This window comes from Rattus rattus, chromosome 1 (assembly GCF_011064425.1).
Source record: "Rattus rattus isolate New Zealand chromosome 1, Rrattus_CSIRO_v1, whole genome shotgun sequence".
Classification (NCBI taxonomy): domain Eukaryota; kingdom Metazoa; phylum Chordata; class Mammalia; order Rodentia; family Muridae; genus Rattus; species Rattus rattus.
The window spans coordinates 157,849,080-157,870,287 of NC_046154.1; the positions used below are offsets into that span (position 1 = coordinate 157,849,080).

Sequence of the window (21,208 nt, forward strand, 5' to 3'; positions counted from 1 at the left end):
TACAGGTTATCTTAGGGTGGGGAAAAAAATGGAAAAAGATCTTCAATGAAAATCAAAGTACAAAGCAAGTAAAGGTCACTATTTCAACATCTGACAAAACAGGAAACAAAATATTATCAAACGAGATAAAGAAACTCACTTCATTCTGTCCAGAGAACAATTCATCAAAAAGTAATTACAATTATATGTAGTATGTCAGAACTGGAACCAGGAAAAGAAGGGGAAACAGAGATGAGTTCACAAAGATGCCCAAGATTTCAGACTCTGGAAGCCAGCATCAGGATGCAAATCTAACTTTGATTATCTAGTACAATAACTTAATCACAACTTTTCCACTAATAAGGGTGTGGTTATGTAAAAAAGGCCAAAGTGGGCATTACACACTCTGTACCGCTCAATTCACTTGACTGTGACTTTGTAGGGGAGGGTCCTTTGTTCTGTCTCACTGGTTTATCTGAATTCACTTGTAGTGCACGGTTGGATCAAAATTTCTTGAGCAGTCACAGGAGTCCATGACACTTTGCTCTCCATCCCACTTCTTCTTCCCCTAGATTCACTCTACATCCCCCTCATACATATGGAAGCAAAAGCTCACTCAAATTCATAAAACAAATACTACTAGATATATTTGTTTATTAACTAATGCAACAATAATGAATTTAAAATCACAGTGTCATCATTAGAACTACACACACACAAACACACACCAGAACAACTATAATTAAATAGCACTATAGGCCAAATGGATCTAATAGTCAAATACAAAACAACAAACAAACACAACAAAATAATACTTTACTCAATAGCTCATGCAAAATACTATAAAAGTTCATTTATGAGGACACAAGCAAATATCAACACACACAGAAAAACTGAAACAATTCCTTGTATTCTATCTGATCACCATAAAAAAGAGTGAGATAGATAGCAATAGATATTATAGGAAACATAAAAAAAAACCTATGGAGATGAAATAAACTATTATTTGATGAATGGATCATTGAAGAAATCTATGAGTTATTTGGCTGAAAGAAAATTAGCATACAACATGGAAATCTATGTATTACAATGAAGGCAGAATTAACAGGGGAATTTATAGCTCTAAGTAACAACATTTAAAATCCAAAAAGTCCTTAGTCATCAAGGAAATGCAAACCAAAACGACTCTGAGGTTCTATCTTACACCTATCAGAATGGCAAAGATCAAAACCTCAAGAGCTCATACGTGCTGGTGAGGATGTGGAGCAAGGGGAACATTCATCCATTGCTGGTTGGGGTGAAAACTTTTACAACCACTTTGGAAATCAATTTTGGGGTTTCTCAGAAAATTAGGAATAGTTCGACCTCAAGACTCAGCTATACCACTCTTAGGCATAGCTCCAAAAGATGCTCCAACATCCCACAAGGACACTCGCTCAACTATGTGCACAGAAGCTTTACTCATAATAGACAGAAACAGGAAACAATCCAGATGTTCCTCAGCTGAAGAATGGATAAAGAAAATGTGGTACATCTACAGAAGGAATGTTATTCAGCAGTTAAAAACTTAAACATCATGAATTTTGCAGGCAAAAAGGATGGAACTATACAGGAAGACCAAGAGAGTCAACTAACCTGGACCCTTGGGGCTCTCTGAATCACCAACCAAAGAACATGCATGGGCTGGCCCTAGGCCTCCCTGCACATATGTAGCTGATTGCAGCTTGGTCTTCATGCAGGTCCTGAACCACTTGAACAGGGGCTATGCCAAAAGCTGTTAGGCAACAGTGTGGGATATGTTCTTCGAGCTGGGCTGCCTTGTCTGGCCTCAGTGGAAGAGAAAGTGCCCAGCCTCACAGATACTTGATATGTCAGGGTGAGGTGATACCCAGGGAGCCCCCCACCTGTTCAAATGAATAGGGGAGGGAGGCTGAGGGAAAAGATTCTGAGAGAGGGGGACCAGGAGAGGGGCCTTGAGTTGGATGTAAAGTGATTAAGTTAAAAAAACTAAAAGAAACAAAAATCAAAGAGAAGGAAAAAATTCAAATAGTAGCAGGAGAGGGCTCAGGGGTAAATGACTTGGTGCTCTTCTATGCTACCCAGCATCCATGTGGAGTAGCTCACAACTGCATATAATTCCAGCTCAAAGGGCTCATGTCCTCTTCTGACCTTCTTAGCTACTGTCACACACACACACACACACACACACACACACACACAGGTACTTACATTCAAAATACATAAATGGACATAAGCAAATAAGTTTTTCAAAAGAATCAGACATTAAATAAACAGCCTAATGGTATACTTTATGGCATAAAAAACCAAGAACTCAAACTGACAATCACTAAATGGGAAAAATAATGAATAACAGGCAGAAAAAAAAAGACAATAAAAGAATGAATCAGGGAAATAGAGTTGGTTCTTTGAAAGATAAACAAGATGGGTGAACCCTTTTAAATTAATGAAGAAAACAGACATGAAGTAATAAAATTAGTGAAAATAAAGACATTGCAATAGTCAAAAGTAACTTCAGGCTTGTGACAACAGACTTTAAAAGATTTTATTCTACTAAACAGGAAAAATGATATGAAATGGACAAATTCATTGGCTGTGGTGGTTTGGATATGCTTGACCCAGTGAGTAAAACTATTAGAAGGTATAGCCTTGTTGTAGTAGGTGTGGCCTTGTTGGAGGAAGTGTTTCACTGAGGGGGGTGGGTTTTGAGACTCTCTTCCTAGCTGCCTGGAAGCCAGTCTTCTCCTAGTGGCCTTCAGATGAAGGTGTAGAACTCTCTTCTCCTCCTGCACCATGCCTACCTGGACACTGCCATGCTCCTACCTGGATGATAATGGACTGAATCTCTGAACCTGTAAGCCAGCCCCAGTTAAATGTTGTCCTTATACGAGTTACCTTGGTCATGGTGTCTGTTCAGAGCAGTAAAACCTGAAGACAAAGGCATAAAAAACCTAAGACATATAGGACTTATTAGAGCTAAATCAATGTAAAGTACAATAATTTCAAAATTCTAGTAGACATAAAAGAATACCAAAACTGCTTAAGTTATTCTGTAATACAAAAATGAAAGGATTCCAAATACCCCTTTTCCATGAAGCTAGTTATTATCTTGATTCCAAATCCTAACAAAGACACAGTAGAAAAGAGAATTAAAGTCCAATTTCTTTGATTAACATAAATGCCAAAGTTCTTAAAAACAAAACAAAAATTCAAGAACCATAACCATTCTAGGCATGGAGAGATGGTTGTAAGTACATTAAAGAATAAAGACATAAATTAAATGTTGTCAGGAACAGAGACTACACAATCATGGTAATAACTGCACACACATACACAAAAGGGTTTAAGAAAATTCAATTTCAATTCATGACAAAAACCTTGGAAAGTGAAGGGATAGAAACAATTGGATAAAGTCTATATGACTAAATTATCGCCAATTTTGTGCTAGGTGAAAAAAACTGAAGGCATTCACATTACGATCAGGAACAACAATAATGCATCTCCTCTGTATAGTCCAAACTAGTGCATGATATCTTAGCTTGATCAGTAAGGAACACAAAAACAGAACAATGTTCAGAGGGTCTGCAAAGGTCTAAATTCATGCTGACCAAAATTGAAGTGGACATTGGAAAATAACAAAAGTAACGATTCTGCAGTCTCAGTGATGTGGAAGACTAATACCATTAAAAAACTTTCAGAGAAGAAGAAAGAGGAGGAGGAGGAGGAGGAGGGAGGAGGAGGAGGAGGAGGAGGAGGGAGATCTCGAGATCAAAGCCTACACAAGTACACTAACTCAATTTTTTTTTACAAAAAGCCAAACACATACATCTGAGAAAAGATTTTCTCTTTAATATACTATTTATTATAGGAACATTGGTTATCTTCTGGTAGAAGGAAACAAGACCTTTGTCTCCTACTTTGGGAGAAAAAATAAATTCCAACTGTATCAACTCTCCATGTTATACTCAACATTCTGCAACTATTAGATGAGATCAGGGAATGTGTTTAACGATATATATGTATATATACATATATATCTATATACACATTTTTACATACATACATACATACATACATACACACACACACACACACACACACACACACACACACACAGACACACACACACACATCGTTCCCTATAGGGAGCTTTTCTGAAGGGGATTCCAATCTTACAGGATATGTTATCACCTCTCTAGTGTCCCTTCTAAAAACAAATGGTTTCCATATTCCCAAATCAACAAAACAAAAAAGCTCATTAAATGAAAAGGCAACCTACAAAATGCCAGTAAACTTTCCCAGCAAAGTAGGCTGGATTAGTGTCTGCAATATACATGTTTATGAACATCTAGGAATAAAGCAAGTGATTTACATATTCTATGGAACTGAACAGAGTACTGACACATACAGAGTTAAATGGCTAATACATACTCAGAAATTTTTCAAAATTTTTAGCCAACAAGGAAATGCAAATTAAACATTGTGTGATTTCATCTTCCTAGTCACATGGCTATTTAGACAAAAATGTTAACAATGATGTGGGAAAACAGGAACCCTTACAGTTTACACTTGTGTTGGTGGTAAAGTAGGTTGGCATATGTGGTGGTAAGCTGGCACATGCCAGGAAATATGTGAGGAAGTTCATCAAAGTATTAAAAATTGAAGTGTTATTCTTTTTATGCAGCTCTTAGCAGGGCACTCCAGGTATGAAGCAGACATACGTAAACATGTTATGGGAACTGTCAATCAAGTGTTGTCCTTGCTATGACACCTCAAACATGGATAAGTGAATAATGAAAGTTTTATAACTGAAGACAGTATCCATTTTGGTCACAGGACATTGCGAAGTCAAGCTAGAGATGAGCTAAAAGCTTTTTCCCTTTAGATGGCCTTCAAGCTACAAGGGCTTGCTATGCAACTTGCTGGGAAGAGATTAGCTGTGTATTAGGTGAGATAAAGCCAGGTAAAGCACATATTGTAAAATACTGAAATGAAAGTTATGAGCCTGCCTGGGACTGATCTAGGCCCTCTGCACATAGGTAACAAGTGTGCAGCTTGGTCTTCATGTGGCACTTCTAACGTGGGAAGCAGGGACTGTCTCTCAGTGTTGCCTGTCTTTGGGACCCTTTCCCCCTATTGGGTACCTTGTCTAACCTCATTAGAAAATGTACGTGGTTTTGCTGCAACTTGATATGCCAAGGCTGATGGATACGCATGGGAGTCCTCATCTTTAAGAGAAAGGGAGGTGTTGATGGAGGGGGAAGTGGGGTGGAAGGACTGGGAGGAGGGAGGGGAAACTGCAGTCAGGATGCAAAGTAACTTAATTAATTAAAAACCATTATGACAGCTGCCCTTAGGTTCTTGGACTTTTCACTAGCTACACAAACAGGAACTCAATCTTATTTCATGTGTCTTAGGATGTGTTATGTATTTGTAGTTGAAGAGTCTTTGATTCTTGGAAATTATGGGTCACTGTAAAACACTAAGTGTTGATACTGGAAAGTGAACTAGGAGCCTTTGGAAGATTAGTAAGTACTCTTAGATGCATAGTCATCTTTTTAGCCTTGATTCTTGAAATCTCGTCAAGAACCTGTGGTTGGGGAGGCCACCCACATATAAGCAGGTACATATTACTTTCTTGATATATGGTCATGTTAAAATGCCCTGCCAATTCCCATGTTCATACTCATACATTAAAGAATGGGTCTACTGAGAAGGATTGAAAGGACAGAGAGAAGATGAAAGGAACTGGGGATATAAAGTCCTAAAGTTTATTATAGAAACACAGGAAACTCAAAAAAAAAATCAGTTGGAACCGTTTTTAAAAATATAATCATTGAATTTAATGGAACATTAAAAAAAAAAAAAGAGGCCCACAGAACTTATTTAAATACAGGGGCTGGACTATGGTTCCTAGCATTCACCTTAGGGCACCAAAACTGAGTCTACACCCTCCTCAGATCCCAGACACTTGAATTTATGTGCATATACACACACTGAACACACACAAATAAGATATCGAATTAGAAAAAACTATATCACACAGGAAAAGCATTTTTACATATAATGCTAATTACCAATGAAATAATAGGTCTTTTGAAAACAGAATCTGCTATGTAAGGGAACACTGAATCACCAATTTCTTTTATTTTTCAGATTATTTGTGTATGCACAGACCAGACATGTGTTCAGGCCCCTTGGAATTGAAGCTATAGGTAGTTGAAAGTCACTTAACATATATGTTGGTTATTAAAGTACAGCCTCCGAGAAGAGTAGCAAACACTGTTAGTCACTTCTATTAACCATTTCTCCAGGCTGCAATCCATCTCTTCAAATGCCTGCTATTGTTTGACACAGTTTCTTGGTAGCATGTCTTTCAAATGACCAGAAAATTATGCCAATGTTATTAAGAAAATCTTTTTTTTTAAAAATTAAGCAAATCTTAACTCCAATATTACAAACAAAAAAAGCAAAAATAAAAGTCTTTTGTGGGAATGAACCACAGATCAATATGCTAAAATTTTATTGTACTTCTTTCTGGTTATTTCTAAAATACACAAACTCAAATTCTCTTTATACAACTTAACTACATGAAAACATTCACATAGCTTTATTTTTACTTTAAAATTTACATTTGGTTTGAACAGGTCCACTTTAAAAGTCCTAAGTGGTATTCAAATGTCCTGTATTAGATACTGTATTTTGCTATCCCCCTACCCGACCTGTAAGAAAAACAGAAAGATATGAAAATATGTATGGGGACAGGATTTCATCCCACATATGCTTTATATTAGGGCTAAAATTATATTTTATTAAATTAAATTTATATTAGGGCTGCTCATGTTTGTTTCCCCTTCAAGATGTTTTCATTTTTTGTTTAGCACTACATTTATTTACTTCATGGTGCATATACGCATATGCATTCAATGTTGTGCATATGGAACTCAGAAGACAACTTTTGGGAACCGATTCTCTATTTCTACCATGTGAGTTTCAGGGTGAAAACCAGGCTATCCTTAAGAACCATTACTAGTTAAGCCATCTCTCGGCCCTTCCAAAATCTTTCTTTGTACCTCACAATAAAGGCAAGTTGGCCACACAGAATGTCACGCTGTTTACAGTTCTGTCGCTCTGAGATTTTATATAGGTTTCTAATGGGGTGTAGGACTCAGAAATGCTTTTACATATTGCTTACATGGACAATGTCTCAATAGTGTGAATTCTTTCATGCTTGAGGAAATTACCACAGTAAGTGAATTCTTTCCCACAGTGCTTACACACATAAAGTTTCTCTTTCATAGAGTGAATTTTTTTATGAGTGTAATAGGAACTCTGACTGTTGAAGGTTTTCACACAAAGATTACATGCGAAATGCTTCTCCGCAGTGTGAGTTTTTTCATGACTGTTACGGGTACTGGAGGTGGTAAAAGTTTTTGTGCAATGCTTACATGTATAAGGCTTTTCTCCAGTATGAATTCTTTCGTGACTATTACGGGCACTTGAAGTAGTAAAAGCTTTTCCACAGTGTTTGCATGCATAAGGCTTCTCTCCAGTGTGAATCCTTTCGTGCTTGATAAGATCACCAGAAAGAATGAATACTTTCCCACATTTTTTACACAGAAAGGATCTCTCACCAGTATGGATTCTTTCATGACTGTTTCTGTCACTTGAAGTGGCAAAGGCTTTTCCACAATACTTACACGGATAAGGCTTCTCCCCAGTATGAATCCTTTTATGATTGATAAGATAATCAGATCGACTGAAGGCTTTCCCACATGTTTTACATACAAAGGGTTTCTCTCCAGTGTGTATTCTTTCATGACTGTTTCTGTCACTGGAACTGGTGAAGGCTTTTCCACAATGTTTACAGGCATAAGGCTTCTCTCCAGTGTGAATTCTTTCATGATTCATAAAATGACCCAAACGTTTGAAGGCTTTCCCACATTTTTTACATACGAAGGGATTCTCTCCGGTATGAATTCTTTCACAACTGTTATAGTCATTGGGACTAGTGAAAGCTTTTCCACAATGTGTACATGAATAAGGTTTCTCTCCACCTTCAATGTTTTCATGAAGATTATGGGCACTGGAAATAGTGAAAACTTTTTCACAATGTTTACATTCATAAGAATTCTCTCCATGAATCCTCTGGTGCATGAGAAGGTATTTCAACTGAATAAATCCTTTTCCACATTGCTCACACACAAAAGGCCTCTCTCCACTGTGAATTCTTTCATGTTTTTGGAAGCATGACAAATACCTAAATGTTTTTCCACATTGTTTGCAAATATAACACTTTTCTACTATGTGAATTCGTTCATGACTGATAAGGTGACTGGAATTAACAAAGGCTTCTCCACACTGCTTACACACAAATGGCTTTACTTCACTATGGGTCGTTTCATCTATCTGGTCATATGTACATTTCATAAAGGTGGTCTCGTTGTGGTTATTTCCATTGTGAGTTCTCTCCTGATGTTGATCACAATGGCGACTCCCACAAGTTACATTGCATTGCTGATTTTCACATGAGTTCTCACTAGAACGTCCATGCACCTGAAATGACTCAGAATGACTCATATCTTCCCAACATTTCTCATGTTTAAAAGCCTTCTCCACTGGTTCCTTACACTCAAATGGTTTCTCTTGAGTTTGATTACTGAGGTGCACATCCAAGGGTGAATTACCGATGGCTTTTCTTGTATCCAAACTGCTTTCACATAGTGTTATTGCAGGAGGCATGTCCTCAGTAACAGGATGCTTTGGAATCTGTGCCTGAGTTTGTTCACACTGACTACCGTGTTCACATTCACCATCTTTCTCAACCACCTGAGTTCTGGAAAAAACAAAAAACAAAAAACAAACAAAACAAGAAGAGCATCATGGACACTGGAGAAAACAAAGGCTTTTTCACAATGCTTAGATTAGTAAGATTTCGCTCCAATGGGATCTTTTTAGTGCATGAGAAGGTATTTTGAATAACTGAATCCTGTGGTACATGGGAAGGTATTGATACTGGTATGTTTTTGATTTGGCAAACAAAGTGTTGGTGACTGACTCCAGTGGTCCACTACAGTTATAGTACTCCAGAGGCAAGAGCAGAAAACCTTCAAATTTAAAACAAGTCTGGGCCACATATAAAGATCCTGTCATGAGTAAATAAATAGACGTTCAACTTTGACTTTATAAGAATTACGAAGACTCTGGAGCAATAGCTCAGTAGTTAAGAGCACCTCTTCCTCTTCCAGAAGACCAAAGTTCATCATCGCTATGGGTGGGTTTGCAGTGGCATATGATTCAACCTTCAAGGGACCTATAGCCCTCTTCTGGTTCCATAAATCATTCTCAGATATGTAGCATGCATTCACCTGAACCTGCACATACACATAAACTTAAATAATTTATGACCTTAAAAAGAGAAAATATTCAACCAAGGTGCTAGTATTAGCATAAAAGAATATCACATAACATTAGGAAGTACTACTCTACTTAGGCATTTGAAATACATAACATATATTGATTAGATTTTTACCAACATGATATAAGATAGGACCATCCAAGAAGCTGGAACTTTAATTTAAAAAAAATGTCTCTATCAGATTGTCCTGTAGGTAACTCTACAGGGTGCTTTCTTGAGTTACTAAGTTATGTGGGAGGGCCAAGCTTATTCTGATTGGTCTCTCCTCTGAGCAAGTAGGTATGGGTTGTACAAAAAAATTGCAGAGCAAATTAGTGAATGGTGCTCTTCCATGGTTTCTACTTGAGTTCCTGCTTCCAGACCTTGCCCAGCTTAAGCTCCTGACCTGGCTTCCCGTGGAGACAGAGTGTGACATGAAGTATAAACCGAAAGAAACCATTTTCCTCCCAGGTCGCTTTTGATTGTGGGATTTATCACAGGACAAGAAAGCAAACTAAAACAGAAATGGGACCAGGCCCACAGGGTATTGTTACAGACTAACCATATTGTTTTTGAAAAGAAAGTGAAAGTGTTTAGAACTTTCCATTGGAAAAGCCAATGAATGCTTAGAGTTTAATGATTTGTTTTGGCAACTTGGAATGTAAGAATGTTAAGAGTAATGTAGACAATGGAAGTCTGCCTTGTCAAGTTTCACAGGGATGTCTGAGAGTGTAAAGGTCATATGGCTCGACTTATGTCACTCCCATTGATTATTGATTGATATGGTTGATATGGCCTCTTTGTTCCCTTACAGTTCCAAGTATCTCTCTCCTGAAGCTGTGTACTTTGTCAAAGAGGATGACCTTGCCTGAGGAGAGGAACACCAGTCTTCAGTTAAGGGTATATAAGCTATCCTCCCATGTTATAACATCCAATCAAACTCTCAAAGGGATGTTTAAGAGTGCCTCAAAGACTCTAAGAGTGGTTCATAAGATATTTTGTATTAAGAATCTATGCTTTCTGGTCAGCTGGGGGTGAAGAACTGCTATGATAAACAACAACATCATTGAGATGAAATCTTTAAGAGATTTCGATCAGCCCAGAGACCACAGGGGACTAAGGCTATACTTCAAACTGGCAGCAAAACATGGCAATGTGTAAGATTCTGTCAGGTGGTATTAATTTTGGCATGGTTATGCAATGGTACTGTCCTCTCTAATATGCTAGGGTTACCCCTTCACCATTCACTTTCTGGCCTTTCTTCAGGAACTCCAACCTTGGCACTTGGCACAAAATCTCATCTGTTCTCAATAAACGCTTTGATCCTGGTGTTTCCCCTGTAACTCAGGTTTCAGCTTCAGCAATGGCATATTCAGGCCTTTCATGGTATCCTGACTCAGCTTCTCCATGACCCCTTTGTTCCTGCAGCTCTCATACTGTCAAAATTAATGACAGTACCATTGGTAATTTCCAAGGAGAGCAATAGTTATGGGCTGGAGCCAGCATGTGCCTATAGTCAAGTGATGAATGTGTGCTGTGTATGGCAGACTCAGAAATGTGTTACCCAAGCCCTTAGGAGGCCAGAAGATCATGAGTGAAGCCCAGATGAAATACACTCAGCTACAGAATTAGACTAGCATTGCTGAATTTCGGATTTACTTTGATCCAATTGTAAATGTGCCCTTCTTCTTCACTTTTTAAATCAGAAATGCATAACTTTATATTTGATTTACAGGAGCCCATAGCAGAGAACTTTTGGATTTGAGACACTGAATATTTAATGTGTATGCCCCTCCCCACTTTAAGACTGTGAGATTCCTAAAGTTATGCTACGATTTATATTTTGATATTAACATGAGATCATGAGGACAAACAAGGAATCAATTGTGCTGGTTAGGTTTTTTTTTTTGTCAACTTGACACAAGATATGGTCATCTGAGAAGAGGGAACTTCTATTGAGAAAACAGTTCTATCAATCTGGTTTGTAAGCAAGTCTGTGGTGGATATTTTCTTAACAGTTATAGCCCACAACTATATTAATAGTTGATATGTGAGGGCATCACCTTGGGTGTTGCTACTCCTGACCAGATGGGCCTGTGTTCTATAAATTCTATAAGAAATGAAGCTGAGTAAGTCTTTATTTAGGAGTAACCCAGTCAGTAATGTTCTTCCATAATCTCTGTTTCAGTTCTAGTTCCCAAATCTCTGCCCAGATATCCCATGAAGAGGGGCTGTGAGCTGGAAGTCAGGATAGGAACCAAAATAATCTCTTTCCTCCTAAGTTGTATTTGGTCTTGGTGTTTATCTCAGCAGTCAAAAGTAAATTAAAAACAGTTCTAAAATGAGGACTCACTGACTCAGCAGTGAAGAGGACTAATAGCTCTACCAGAGAATCTATCTTTGATTCTCAGCATCCACACAGTGGCTCACAACTGTCTGTAACTGCAATCCAGGGACAGAGAATCTTAGGCCCTTTTCTGGCCTCCAAGGGAACTCTACATGAATGTGGCACACAGACACATGCAAACCAAGCACACATGAAAAGCAAATAATTTTATAAACCAAGATTACAACAAGAAAACAAACCAGCTCTTATATATAAAGACTTAAGAAAAGATCATTAAGAAAATATAACAAATACTTGTGAGTATGAAGGCAACATTTTAGGTAATGTACCACTGGGGGAAAAATCTCTTATATAGCTAATTGTTATACAGCATTTTGGTGACATTCAGAAATTACAGAGATGGCATACTCAAATTCTGAATGATCACATCCAATGCAGTTTTATAAACATTTATGTTAGAATGAACTTATACTTAGACATATTTGGATAATTTACTAGGTTCCCAGCTGTCCTATCATTCCCAAATGTTTGATGTAAAGTACTCTTTCTTGAGTTTAAATTACCCCAGATTTCACCTGAGATTTTGGTAGTCCTCTTCAAAATTTTCTTCTTGTGTTTTCTCTAGAAAGTAAACCCAAAGAAATCATTATGGTATAATTAACACTATAAAAATATATTACATTCTAAATCTTATGACCTGACCAGGCACATTAAAATAAGTATATGTTCCCTTTCAAGCCATAAACCGCTACAGACAGAAGCAGGAAACAGTTGTCTGAATGAATGAGCATAGGAAGCAGTGTATGTTGTTACCTATGGAGATCAGGTTCAGAAAGGTCTCCTTCATCACGTCTCTGTAGAGCTTCTTCTGACTGGAGTCCAACATAGTCCACTCTCCTGAGGTGAAGTTCACAGCCACGTCCTCAAAGGTCACTGGCTCCTAAAACAGGGCACATATTAATTAGGATGGTCAGTTTTAACTGCGTGGCTGACAGGATACAGAACCACCTAGGACCGGAGCTTCTGAAGACACCAGGAAGTGTTTATGTGAAGGTTAACTTGAAAAACTATAGTGACTACGCCGAATCACTATGAGAGAACCCACTCACTGGGTGTAGAAGCATTTTCTGACTTGCACGAAGCATTTTATTAGAGGGAATTTTAGACACGAGGTATTAAGAAAGCAGCTGTAATTGCTGTGACATTAATTCTAGGCGCTGTGACAATACTGAGGAAGGCAGGCACAGAACATCTTTGTGATGAGATTTTCCTTGGGTTTTGCACCCAGTTGTCTCTGAACAGTGTAACTAACTACCTTGTAGATATTCTTTTATGAACATTCATCTGTAGGCAACCTTGGACCATATCAACTATCAGGTTTCAGCCTTTTAAAAGAGGCAGTCTCTTAGTCCCGCCAGTCACAACTTACTAATTTCCCGTATGTAATTCAACTACGTTTTGGAACACATCTGGTAACAACTGAAAATGGTCTAAAGTAATGGGCTACTTTCAGACGCATGTACCGTAAGGGGAACTGTGTTCTCAAATATTTAAGGAGAATCTTTCATCCTTTTGTCTTAGAGTAAGGCATATGATTAAAATTAGATACATGATGGGAAATAGCACATGCAGTGAGCAAGGCTTACCAGATGTACCTATCAATCAAAACACAGAATGCTTAGCGCATGCTCCGCCCTTTAGCAGCCAAATCCTTCCTCTCAGAGCCCCAGACAGTAACTGTTGCCCTTGAGAACTGTCTTAGAGTTTTATTGTTGTAAAGAAACCATGATAACATTTAATTGGGACTGCCTTACAGTTCAGAGGTTTAGTATATTATTGTTTTAGCGGGAAACATGGCAGCGTGCAGGCAGACATGGTGCTGGAGGAGCTGAGAGGTAGCTTGATCTGCAGGCGGCAGAAGGAGAATGTATGTCACTTTGGTCATACCTTGAGCATATACGAGACCTCAAAGTCTGTGTTTTCAGTGACACACTTCTTCCAACAAGGTCACACATCCTAATAGTACCACTCACTATGGGTCAAGCATTCACACACATGAGACCAAGGGAGGGGGAATTACTATTCATATCACTCTAAGTACCCTAATTCAGTGGCCTGCTGTCTTTCTTTACAGAACATTTTAAATCTGTACTATGGCTTAGCTTTGAATCAAGCTACCTTGGGCCCACTAGCAATGCCACCCATACTCTTTCATCAGCTGGGACCTTGAGAGTCACCAGAAGTGCATGCCAGGAAGAGTCTTAATGATTCAGGTTTCTGAGTCAGATACAGGGTTTGATACTGACACAAAGACCATAAAAATGAACTAGGATCCATCCCTTCATTTGGGATGCTTTAAATTTAGCAGATAAAGACACAGCAGATACTTTGTGCTTGGAGGTGTTGGAAAAGAAGATAGTGAATTTATTTTACTGTGCCTTTTTTTTTTTTTTTTTTTTTTTTTTTTTCGAGCTGGGGGACCCGAACCTAAGCGCTTCCTAGGCAAAAGCCCAGCTCTACCGCTGAGCTAAATCCCCAACCCGTGAATTTATTTTACTAAGGGAAATATGGAATCAGTTAGTACAGAAACAGGAATGGAATCATTTTTGCATAAACTGGGTATGAAATATATGTGTAAAGTGACCTGACTCTGTCCAAGACCATAGTTTGGATTATACTTTAGGAAAACTATTGAATAAAGGGGTTGGGAAAGACTTTGATTTATTTGATACTGTGCGATGAAACTGGCCAACACACTTGCTGATCCCACATTTGCAACTCATGCACTTTCTGATCCTCTCTAATGTTCCTTTCACTTCTCTCATTGTATGTGTTGGCTACCCTTCTGTGAGCTTATACTCTCAATAAGGAGTGAAGCCTTGCTCTAAGAAAAATTGATGAGCATGATAAAAACAGTCTGCTTGTTAAGTTTTAAGCTTTGCTACGAATCACCCTATAATTAGAGGAGGTTAAGTCAAGTATGACAATGCAAACTTGCCATCTCAAGAATCCTGAGACTAAGCAGGAGGATCATTAGTTTGAGGCCAGCCTGAGCTACAAGGTCTCAAAATTAATTATCAAAACGGAGAGAGAAAAAGGAAGACTGGCTCCAGGGGTAAAATTGTGAAAATGGCATTCTTCCTCTTATTTTCTTATTTTTCCAAGGACTTCAGACATATCATTAACATATCAATTTGACAAACTATCAAAAGGATCAACTGTTTGTTTTTTTTTTAAATGTGGACAACCAATACTATAAACTTTCCTGAGACCTGCCTTCATTCTATCCCACAAACTGATCACGCTGTGTTTTCTTTTTCATCCAATTTTAGAAGTTTAAAATATTTCCTTCTTCATTTGTTCCTTTAATTATCATTCAGTAGTGTTTTGTTTAGTTTCCATGAGTCTGTGTACTTAGTTCTACTGCTGATAACAAAAGTGGACTTTTATTCCCTATTTAGAATGCAATTTCCTGATGTTTATAGAGACCCTCTTTGTGTGGGTGACTTTGGAGAAAGTTCCATAGGCTCTTGAGAAGATTGTCTATTTTTCAGTGTTTGGATGGATTGTTCTGCTTCACATCTATTAAGTTTATTGATTTATTAACTCCAATTTTTCTTTGTTTAGTTTTTGTCCAGATGAGTCACCTGGTGAGAGTAGGCTACTGAAATGATCCGTTATCATATTATTTGGCTTCTTCTGTAATTTTAGATATAGTTGCATGTCTTTTACAAAATTGGGTACACCTGTGTTTGTTGTGTATGTTTATTGTTGTAATTTCCTCTCGGGGATTGTTTCTATAATGAGATGAAGTGACACTCTTTATCTCTTTTGACTAGTTTGGTTTGAAGTCTATTCTGTCAGATAAAGAATAGCTATGCCTTCTTTGTTCCACTTGCTTGGAATACTAGCTACTCTTCTTTTACTTAAGATGAAATGCATTTTTGATGATAATGTAGCAATTTGATTTTAACAGTAAGAGCTATTAATGGTCAGGCATAGTGGTGCACACCTTTAATTCTGGCAGCTGGGAGGCCGAGGCAGGTGGATCAAGGGCATCCTAACCTACACAGTGAATTCAAGGACAGTTAGAACTACGTCATGAATTGCTGTCTCAGGAAGAGAGACACTTCTAGAAAGTGAGCTGCCTAGAAAAGGCTCAGACCAGCAGAGTGACTTGGAAAAAAAAGAGAGAGAGAGAGAGAGACTGGCCAACCTCCTTGGAAGAGGGTCAACTAGCTGAAAAGGACAGTGTCTACCTTGTTGAGCTGTCTGCAGGCTGTATAGGATTCTCCAGGTGTCCAGCTTTCCTAAAATGTTACCCACAGTGTGTGGTTGGCTTTGGTGATACAGCTATCTTTGATTCATTTCTCACCCCATAACTAACTCTTCACTTATATTTGAATAATAATCCCAATAAAACTCAGTGGCTCAACAAGCTGGACTTTGGTAGGTATCACACTTTGGTCTTTTGCTGATTCCTTGTCTGGCTTGACAAGACACATCTAGTAGAATCCCATCATAGAACAACGACATATAAAAGTCACAGTTTAATTGAAATTTAATAATACTCAGTGATTCACCAGTCAACAAATAAACTAGATAGAAAATAAACAGAAAATCTAATTCAAGGACATTATGACGTCAGGCATGCCTTTAATCTCAGCACCCAGAAGGCAGAGGCTAGTTGATCTCCATGAGTTTCAGGGCATCCTGGTCTACATGCCAAGTTGCAGGCCAGTCACAGTTGTAATTTTCGATCTAGTTGGATGTCTTTTACAAAATTGGGTCTACCTCTGTTTGTTGTGTATGTTTACTGACTGAGTCTCGAAAGGTAGATAGATAAATAAGCAAATAAGTAAGTGACACCATAAAACAAATAAACCAAGTAAACATACAGAGAACATTCCACTCAAATGTAAGACACACACTTAACACAAGCAATGGAAAGTCTCTGAATAGATTGTTATGTATAGACACAAAAATACAGGAAACGTGAAACAATGTCTTATATTCTATCCAATTACAATGCAATGAGTCTGAGAGCAACAGGAATTACAGAAAATCCATAGAGATTAAATAACATACTACTGAATGATGGATGTGTTACTTAAGAAATAAGAGATCAAATACCTCCTTGAATTGAATGAAAATGAAGGCATAATGTGAGAAAACACATAAAATACAATGAGGACAGTAGTAATAGCAACATTTAAAACTCTAATTTCCTACATTAAAATTCAGACAAGGGGGGTCCTCTCCACCCCCAAGTCCTACCTTGCCATGGCCCTCTTAGCTCTTTATTCTGCATTGGCAGGGGTTGGGGGTGGGAGAGTGGTAGGTAGAGGGGTGGAGGGGAGTGACTCAGAGAATAATCCACTGAAAATGATCTACTTTGACACTGGTGTCTTCTGTGTTGATCAGGATGCACATCCACATCACTAGCAGCCCGCCCTGGAAGAGTGGTGGTGTTTTCTGATGTTGGGGCTCAGATGCCTGGGACGCTCCCTCCTTGTGCCTCCAGGATATCCTGCTGATTAGAGGCGTTTCCCTGGGCCTCACAGGTGACATGGAAGACTACCAGGACAATGTCAACCACATTTTGATACCCTGTTCTACCCTGGTCCTTCCAACTCCTATGTGATAGGACATGTTCAGGTGAGAAGCAGGAGTTCTGATGTCCAACCTTTCACCTTTGATCCCTCACCTTTCCGTAATGGATCTAGAATACCCTGACTTTCAGCCAAATCACAGTGAGCTATCACCCATCATTCTCTATCAGTGATTTCTACCTTAGTGACTCCACCATGACCTCCTCCAACCTATGCTTTCTGACTCAGAAACCTGCATTACTGGAAACCTGGGACTTTTATCTCATGTGGCAGGGAGTTCAGGGAATCATTCTGTGCTACCTTTGACCCAAAGGACTCTTGAATTGGTCCCTGACCACCTGACCATGCCATTTGCCTTCCACTCAGACCTTAAGTACCCCTAAAGAAAATCTGGATCTCTGACTTGTCCTCAGGCATTAGAGTCCTATAGGTCTACAAGGTGCAAGTGTGGGATTAGGGGCTCCTTTCTGCTCAGACCTGATCCCACCAGCTATTAGAAGCCCAGATGTCCCCTTCACACCCTGCTCCCCAAAAGTGAAGAGAACTCCATAGTGTAAGGTAGAACCATCTCCTCCCAGTCCTTGAACCTTAGAGTTCATACCTTCCACTCATTCTCCTGCACCCCAGCTCCTATTTCCAGAGCTTGGTGCTATAGGGATGAAATTTCTGACACTGTGCCTTGCAACTCAAGGTTTTTGAGAAGGATTTGCTGTTCCCTTGAAGACTGACGAATCCTTTTAAGCCATGCACACTGGGATGAGATTTACACATCCGTCTTAGGGGGTTAGGGAGAATGCATCGTCTTGGAAGCTAGGGCAGTATTATTCTTCAAGCTTTTCCTATAAAATATGATTTTGTACTTTGACAGAAAAGTCAGACAGGAAGATGGAGAGATGGCTCTGCAGTTAGGCCACTTGTGGCTCTTCTAGAGGACTCGAGTTTGGTTCTCAGCTCCTACACTAGGTGGCTCATACCTGCATGTAAGTCCAGCTTTAGCGGATCCAACACTTTCTTCTGACTTCTGCAGAAATCCAAGCATACATGCGCATGTGCATAGGAACATGAAAACACACACACACACACACACACACACACACACACACACCCCAAAATATCTTTTTCCAAAATAAATTAGATGGATTTCAGATGAACAACCTATAGAAGCACCTTAAGGCTTTGAGAAAACAAGATCCCAAAGTCCAAATCACTAAGTGGAAGAAATAATGAAGATCAAGGCTGACATTAATGAAACAAAAGTAAAAAACAAAATAAAACTCACTGAAGTGGAGGGATGGCTCAGAGGAGTATGTGTGCCTTTTGCATTGGATCTGAATTTAGTTCCCAAGACCTACATAGTGGATCCTAACCATCTCGAAGTCCATTTTCCAGGGATCTAATGCTTTCTTCTAACCTCCGTGAGCATTTGGAAAACATGTTGTATATCCTTTCTGGCAGGCAAAATGCATACACACACACACACACACACACACACACACACACACACACACACACACATACATGTTGGTGTTTGAAAAGATAAACATAATTGATAAACCCTTAGCCAAATAAAACAAAAAAAGATACACATTAATGAAATGAGTGATGAGAAAGGAGGCATTCCAATAGACACCAAGAAATTCAGAGAATCATGGTAATAGACTTGAAATTTTATATTTCAAGGTTGGACGTGGTGGTGCATGCCTTTAATCCTAGTGAAGGCCACAGTAACAGTGGTCTTCTGTTTTTCTGCTGTAGGATCATAGGGCATGAACTGACGGAAAACCTCCATCGAATGTTCTAAGAACGCTGAAGGGGACTTAGGAGGCAGGGGCAGGCTGATCTCTGTCAGTTCAAGGCTAGCCTCATCTATATAGCACGTTCCAGGCCAGCAAAGGCTACATAGTAAAAACTCTGTCTCAAAATAAAAAATATCCCAACAATCTCATTAATATGCATTCCATGTTTGCCACTAAGCAGTCAATGACACACACGCTACTCAGGAAACTCAGAAAATCTTAGGATCTTCCTGCCAGAATCTGAGGGAGAAAGGTTGTACAGCACAGATGAGGATGTGGCTCACTTAGTAGAGTGTTTACTTAATATGCAGGAACTCCTTCCCTCTGTCTCATCCCCAGCACCACATCAAACCAAGTGCTGACTCAGGCCTTGAAATTCCAAACTTGAAAACCTGAAGGCGGGAGGATCACAAGTTCAAGGTCATCTACAGCTACGTGATAGTCAGGAACACACGAAACCCAGTTTTAAAATAAAAGTAAAAATAAATGAGGGCAAAGAAATGGGTCAGCAGGTAAAAGCAGCCGTCTAGTGAGCTTCGTGACCTGTGTTTGAACCCTGAACCCAGGAGAACCAACTTCAACCTCACAAGGGAGTCCTTTGACCTACACAGAATGCTATGGCATGGGAGCCCAAAGATTGCCTCACCACACATGAACAACACTAATAAATTTTTAAATGTTTTGCACACTCAAACCGACTCTCAAACAAAAAATATTTTATCCAGAAGATAGAAGAGATATATGTTTTTCTCTCAGCTGGACCTTCTCAACGGCTTCTCAATAGTCACAAATTACACTGTCTAGAAAAACCACTTATACAAAGGCAAAGGAAACAACTGAAGACGTTAATATTTTTCCAAAAGACAATAATCTTGGTAAATACTAATTAAGGAGCCCACCTTGTAGGGCATGATGGTACATGCATCTAAATTGCAGTTTTCAGGAAACAGAAGCAGATAGATCTCTTGAGTTCAAGGTAGGCCTGGTCTAGGCAATGAGTTACAAGAAAGAAAACAGTCTGAGTTTGAAGTGAGTTCCAGGATAGCCAGGGCTACTGAGAAACCCTGTCTGAAAAACAACAAACCAACCCACCAAACTAAACCACCACCACCACCACCACCAATAACAACAAACGCACACTGCATATCCCTTCTCTTTGGAGAAGTAGCCTAGAGCAAAACTAATACAAACCCAAGGAGATCGCAGCAAACAACAAAGCAGGCCAAACTCAAGTGCAAGGTCAGACTAGCAGCAACGCTCACCACCCAAGTCCCTTCACAGCACTGACCAGACTCCGCATCACCAACCCGTCCGCGCTGCAAAGTCTGCAGGGTGCATGTCCATCGCGCGGATTCCCCATGATAACCTGGGGACCGAGAGAAAGCAGTTTCACAGCGACAGGACAGGAAGAGCTCCGACTCCCGGCTCCGCCGGTGCCAGCCTCCACCTCAGACTGCAGCACAGCGCCAGGGGAACGTCGGGTCGGCGGCGCCAAGCTGCGCCAGGCTGCGTCCAGGCCGCGGCCCACGACTTCAGGAGCCACCACGCACTCACCATTTCCAGCTTCGGACGCATGCAGGGGTCCTTCGGAAGGGCCTGCTGACAAAATAGGCAGCACTGACTGAAACCAGCTGTCACAACACCTCACAAAAGCTACACGGGATTCAAAAATGGAGCCAGGGGCAGAAACTTCAGAACATCCGTGTTCCTCATTTGACAGTTCCAGCAAGGAAGTAACAGCGGCTCTGATTGGCGAAAGATGCTGGACCCGCCTTCTTATTCGTGAGTAGCAGGATCAACGACCTTTCCCATCCCAGGCAAATAAAAATGATAGATAAGATCAACACCCAATCGTAACCCAGCCCTTCTCTTTGGCGTAAACCCGTGGGATACTTGCATTTAAGCACAACGCCCTCTGGGATTTAGTTCAGGCACTCGCTTCGTCGTGTACTCAGCGGGATTCTGTTTCACATAAGACAGCCCTACAGATTGGCTCTGGACATCCCAGACTCAGTGCAGGGAAAGGAAAATTCATGACCCCAAACAGGAAGGTTACTCG

At 39.6% G+C, this 21,208-nt stretch overlaps 1 protein-coding gene across 3 annotated transcripts; it reads right to left on the reverse strand.

Annotated features, from left to right (window-relative positions):
• Positions 1 to 6,836: 6,836 nt before the first annotated feature.
• LOC116906967 (zinc finger protein 883-like) lies at positions 6,837 to 20,860 on the reverse strand. Of its 3 annotated transcripts, XM_032909891.1 has the most exons (5): positions 20,704 to 20,860; positions 20,438 to 20,515; positions 12,555 to 12,681; positions 12,317 to 12,362; positions 6,837 to 8,833 (listed from the first exon to the last, which is right to left on the reverse strand). In XM_032909891.1, exons 1-5 carry the CDS (start codon positions 20,722 to 20,724, stop codon positions 7,189 to 7,191), a joined length of 1,917 nt encoding a protein of 638 aa, XP_032765782.1. In that variant the 5' UTR covers positions 20,725 to 20,860; the 3' UTR covers positions 6,837 to 7,188. The 3 variants fall into 3 exon arrangements, with proteins under 3 accessions (XP_032765782.1, XP_032765796.1, XP_032765788.1); XM_032909905.1 differs by lacking the exon at positions 20,438 to 20,515; XM_032909897.1 differs by lacking the exon at positions 20,704 to 20,860 and having other exon boundaries at positions 20,438 to 20,690.
• Between the last annotated feature and the right edge of the window lie 348 nt (positions 20,861 to 21,208).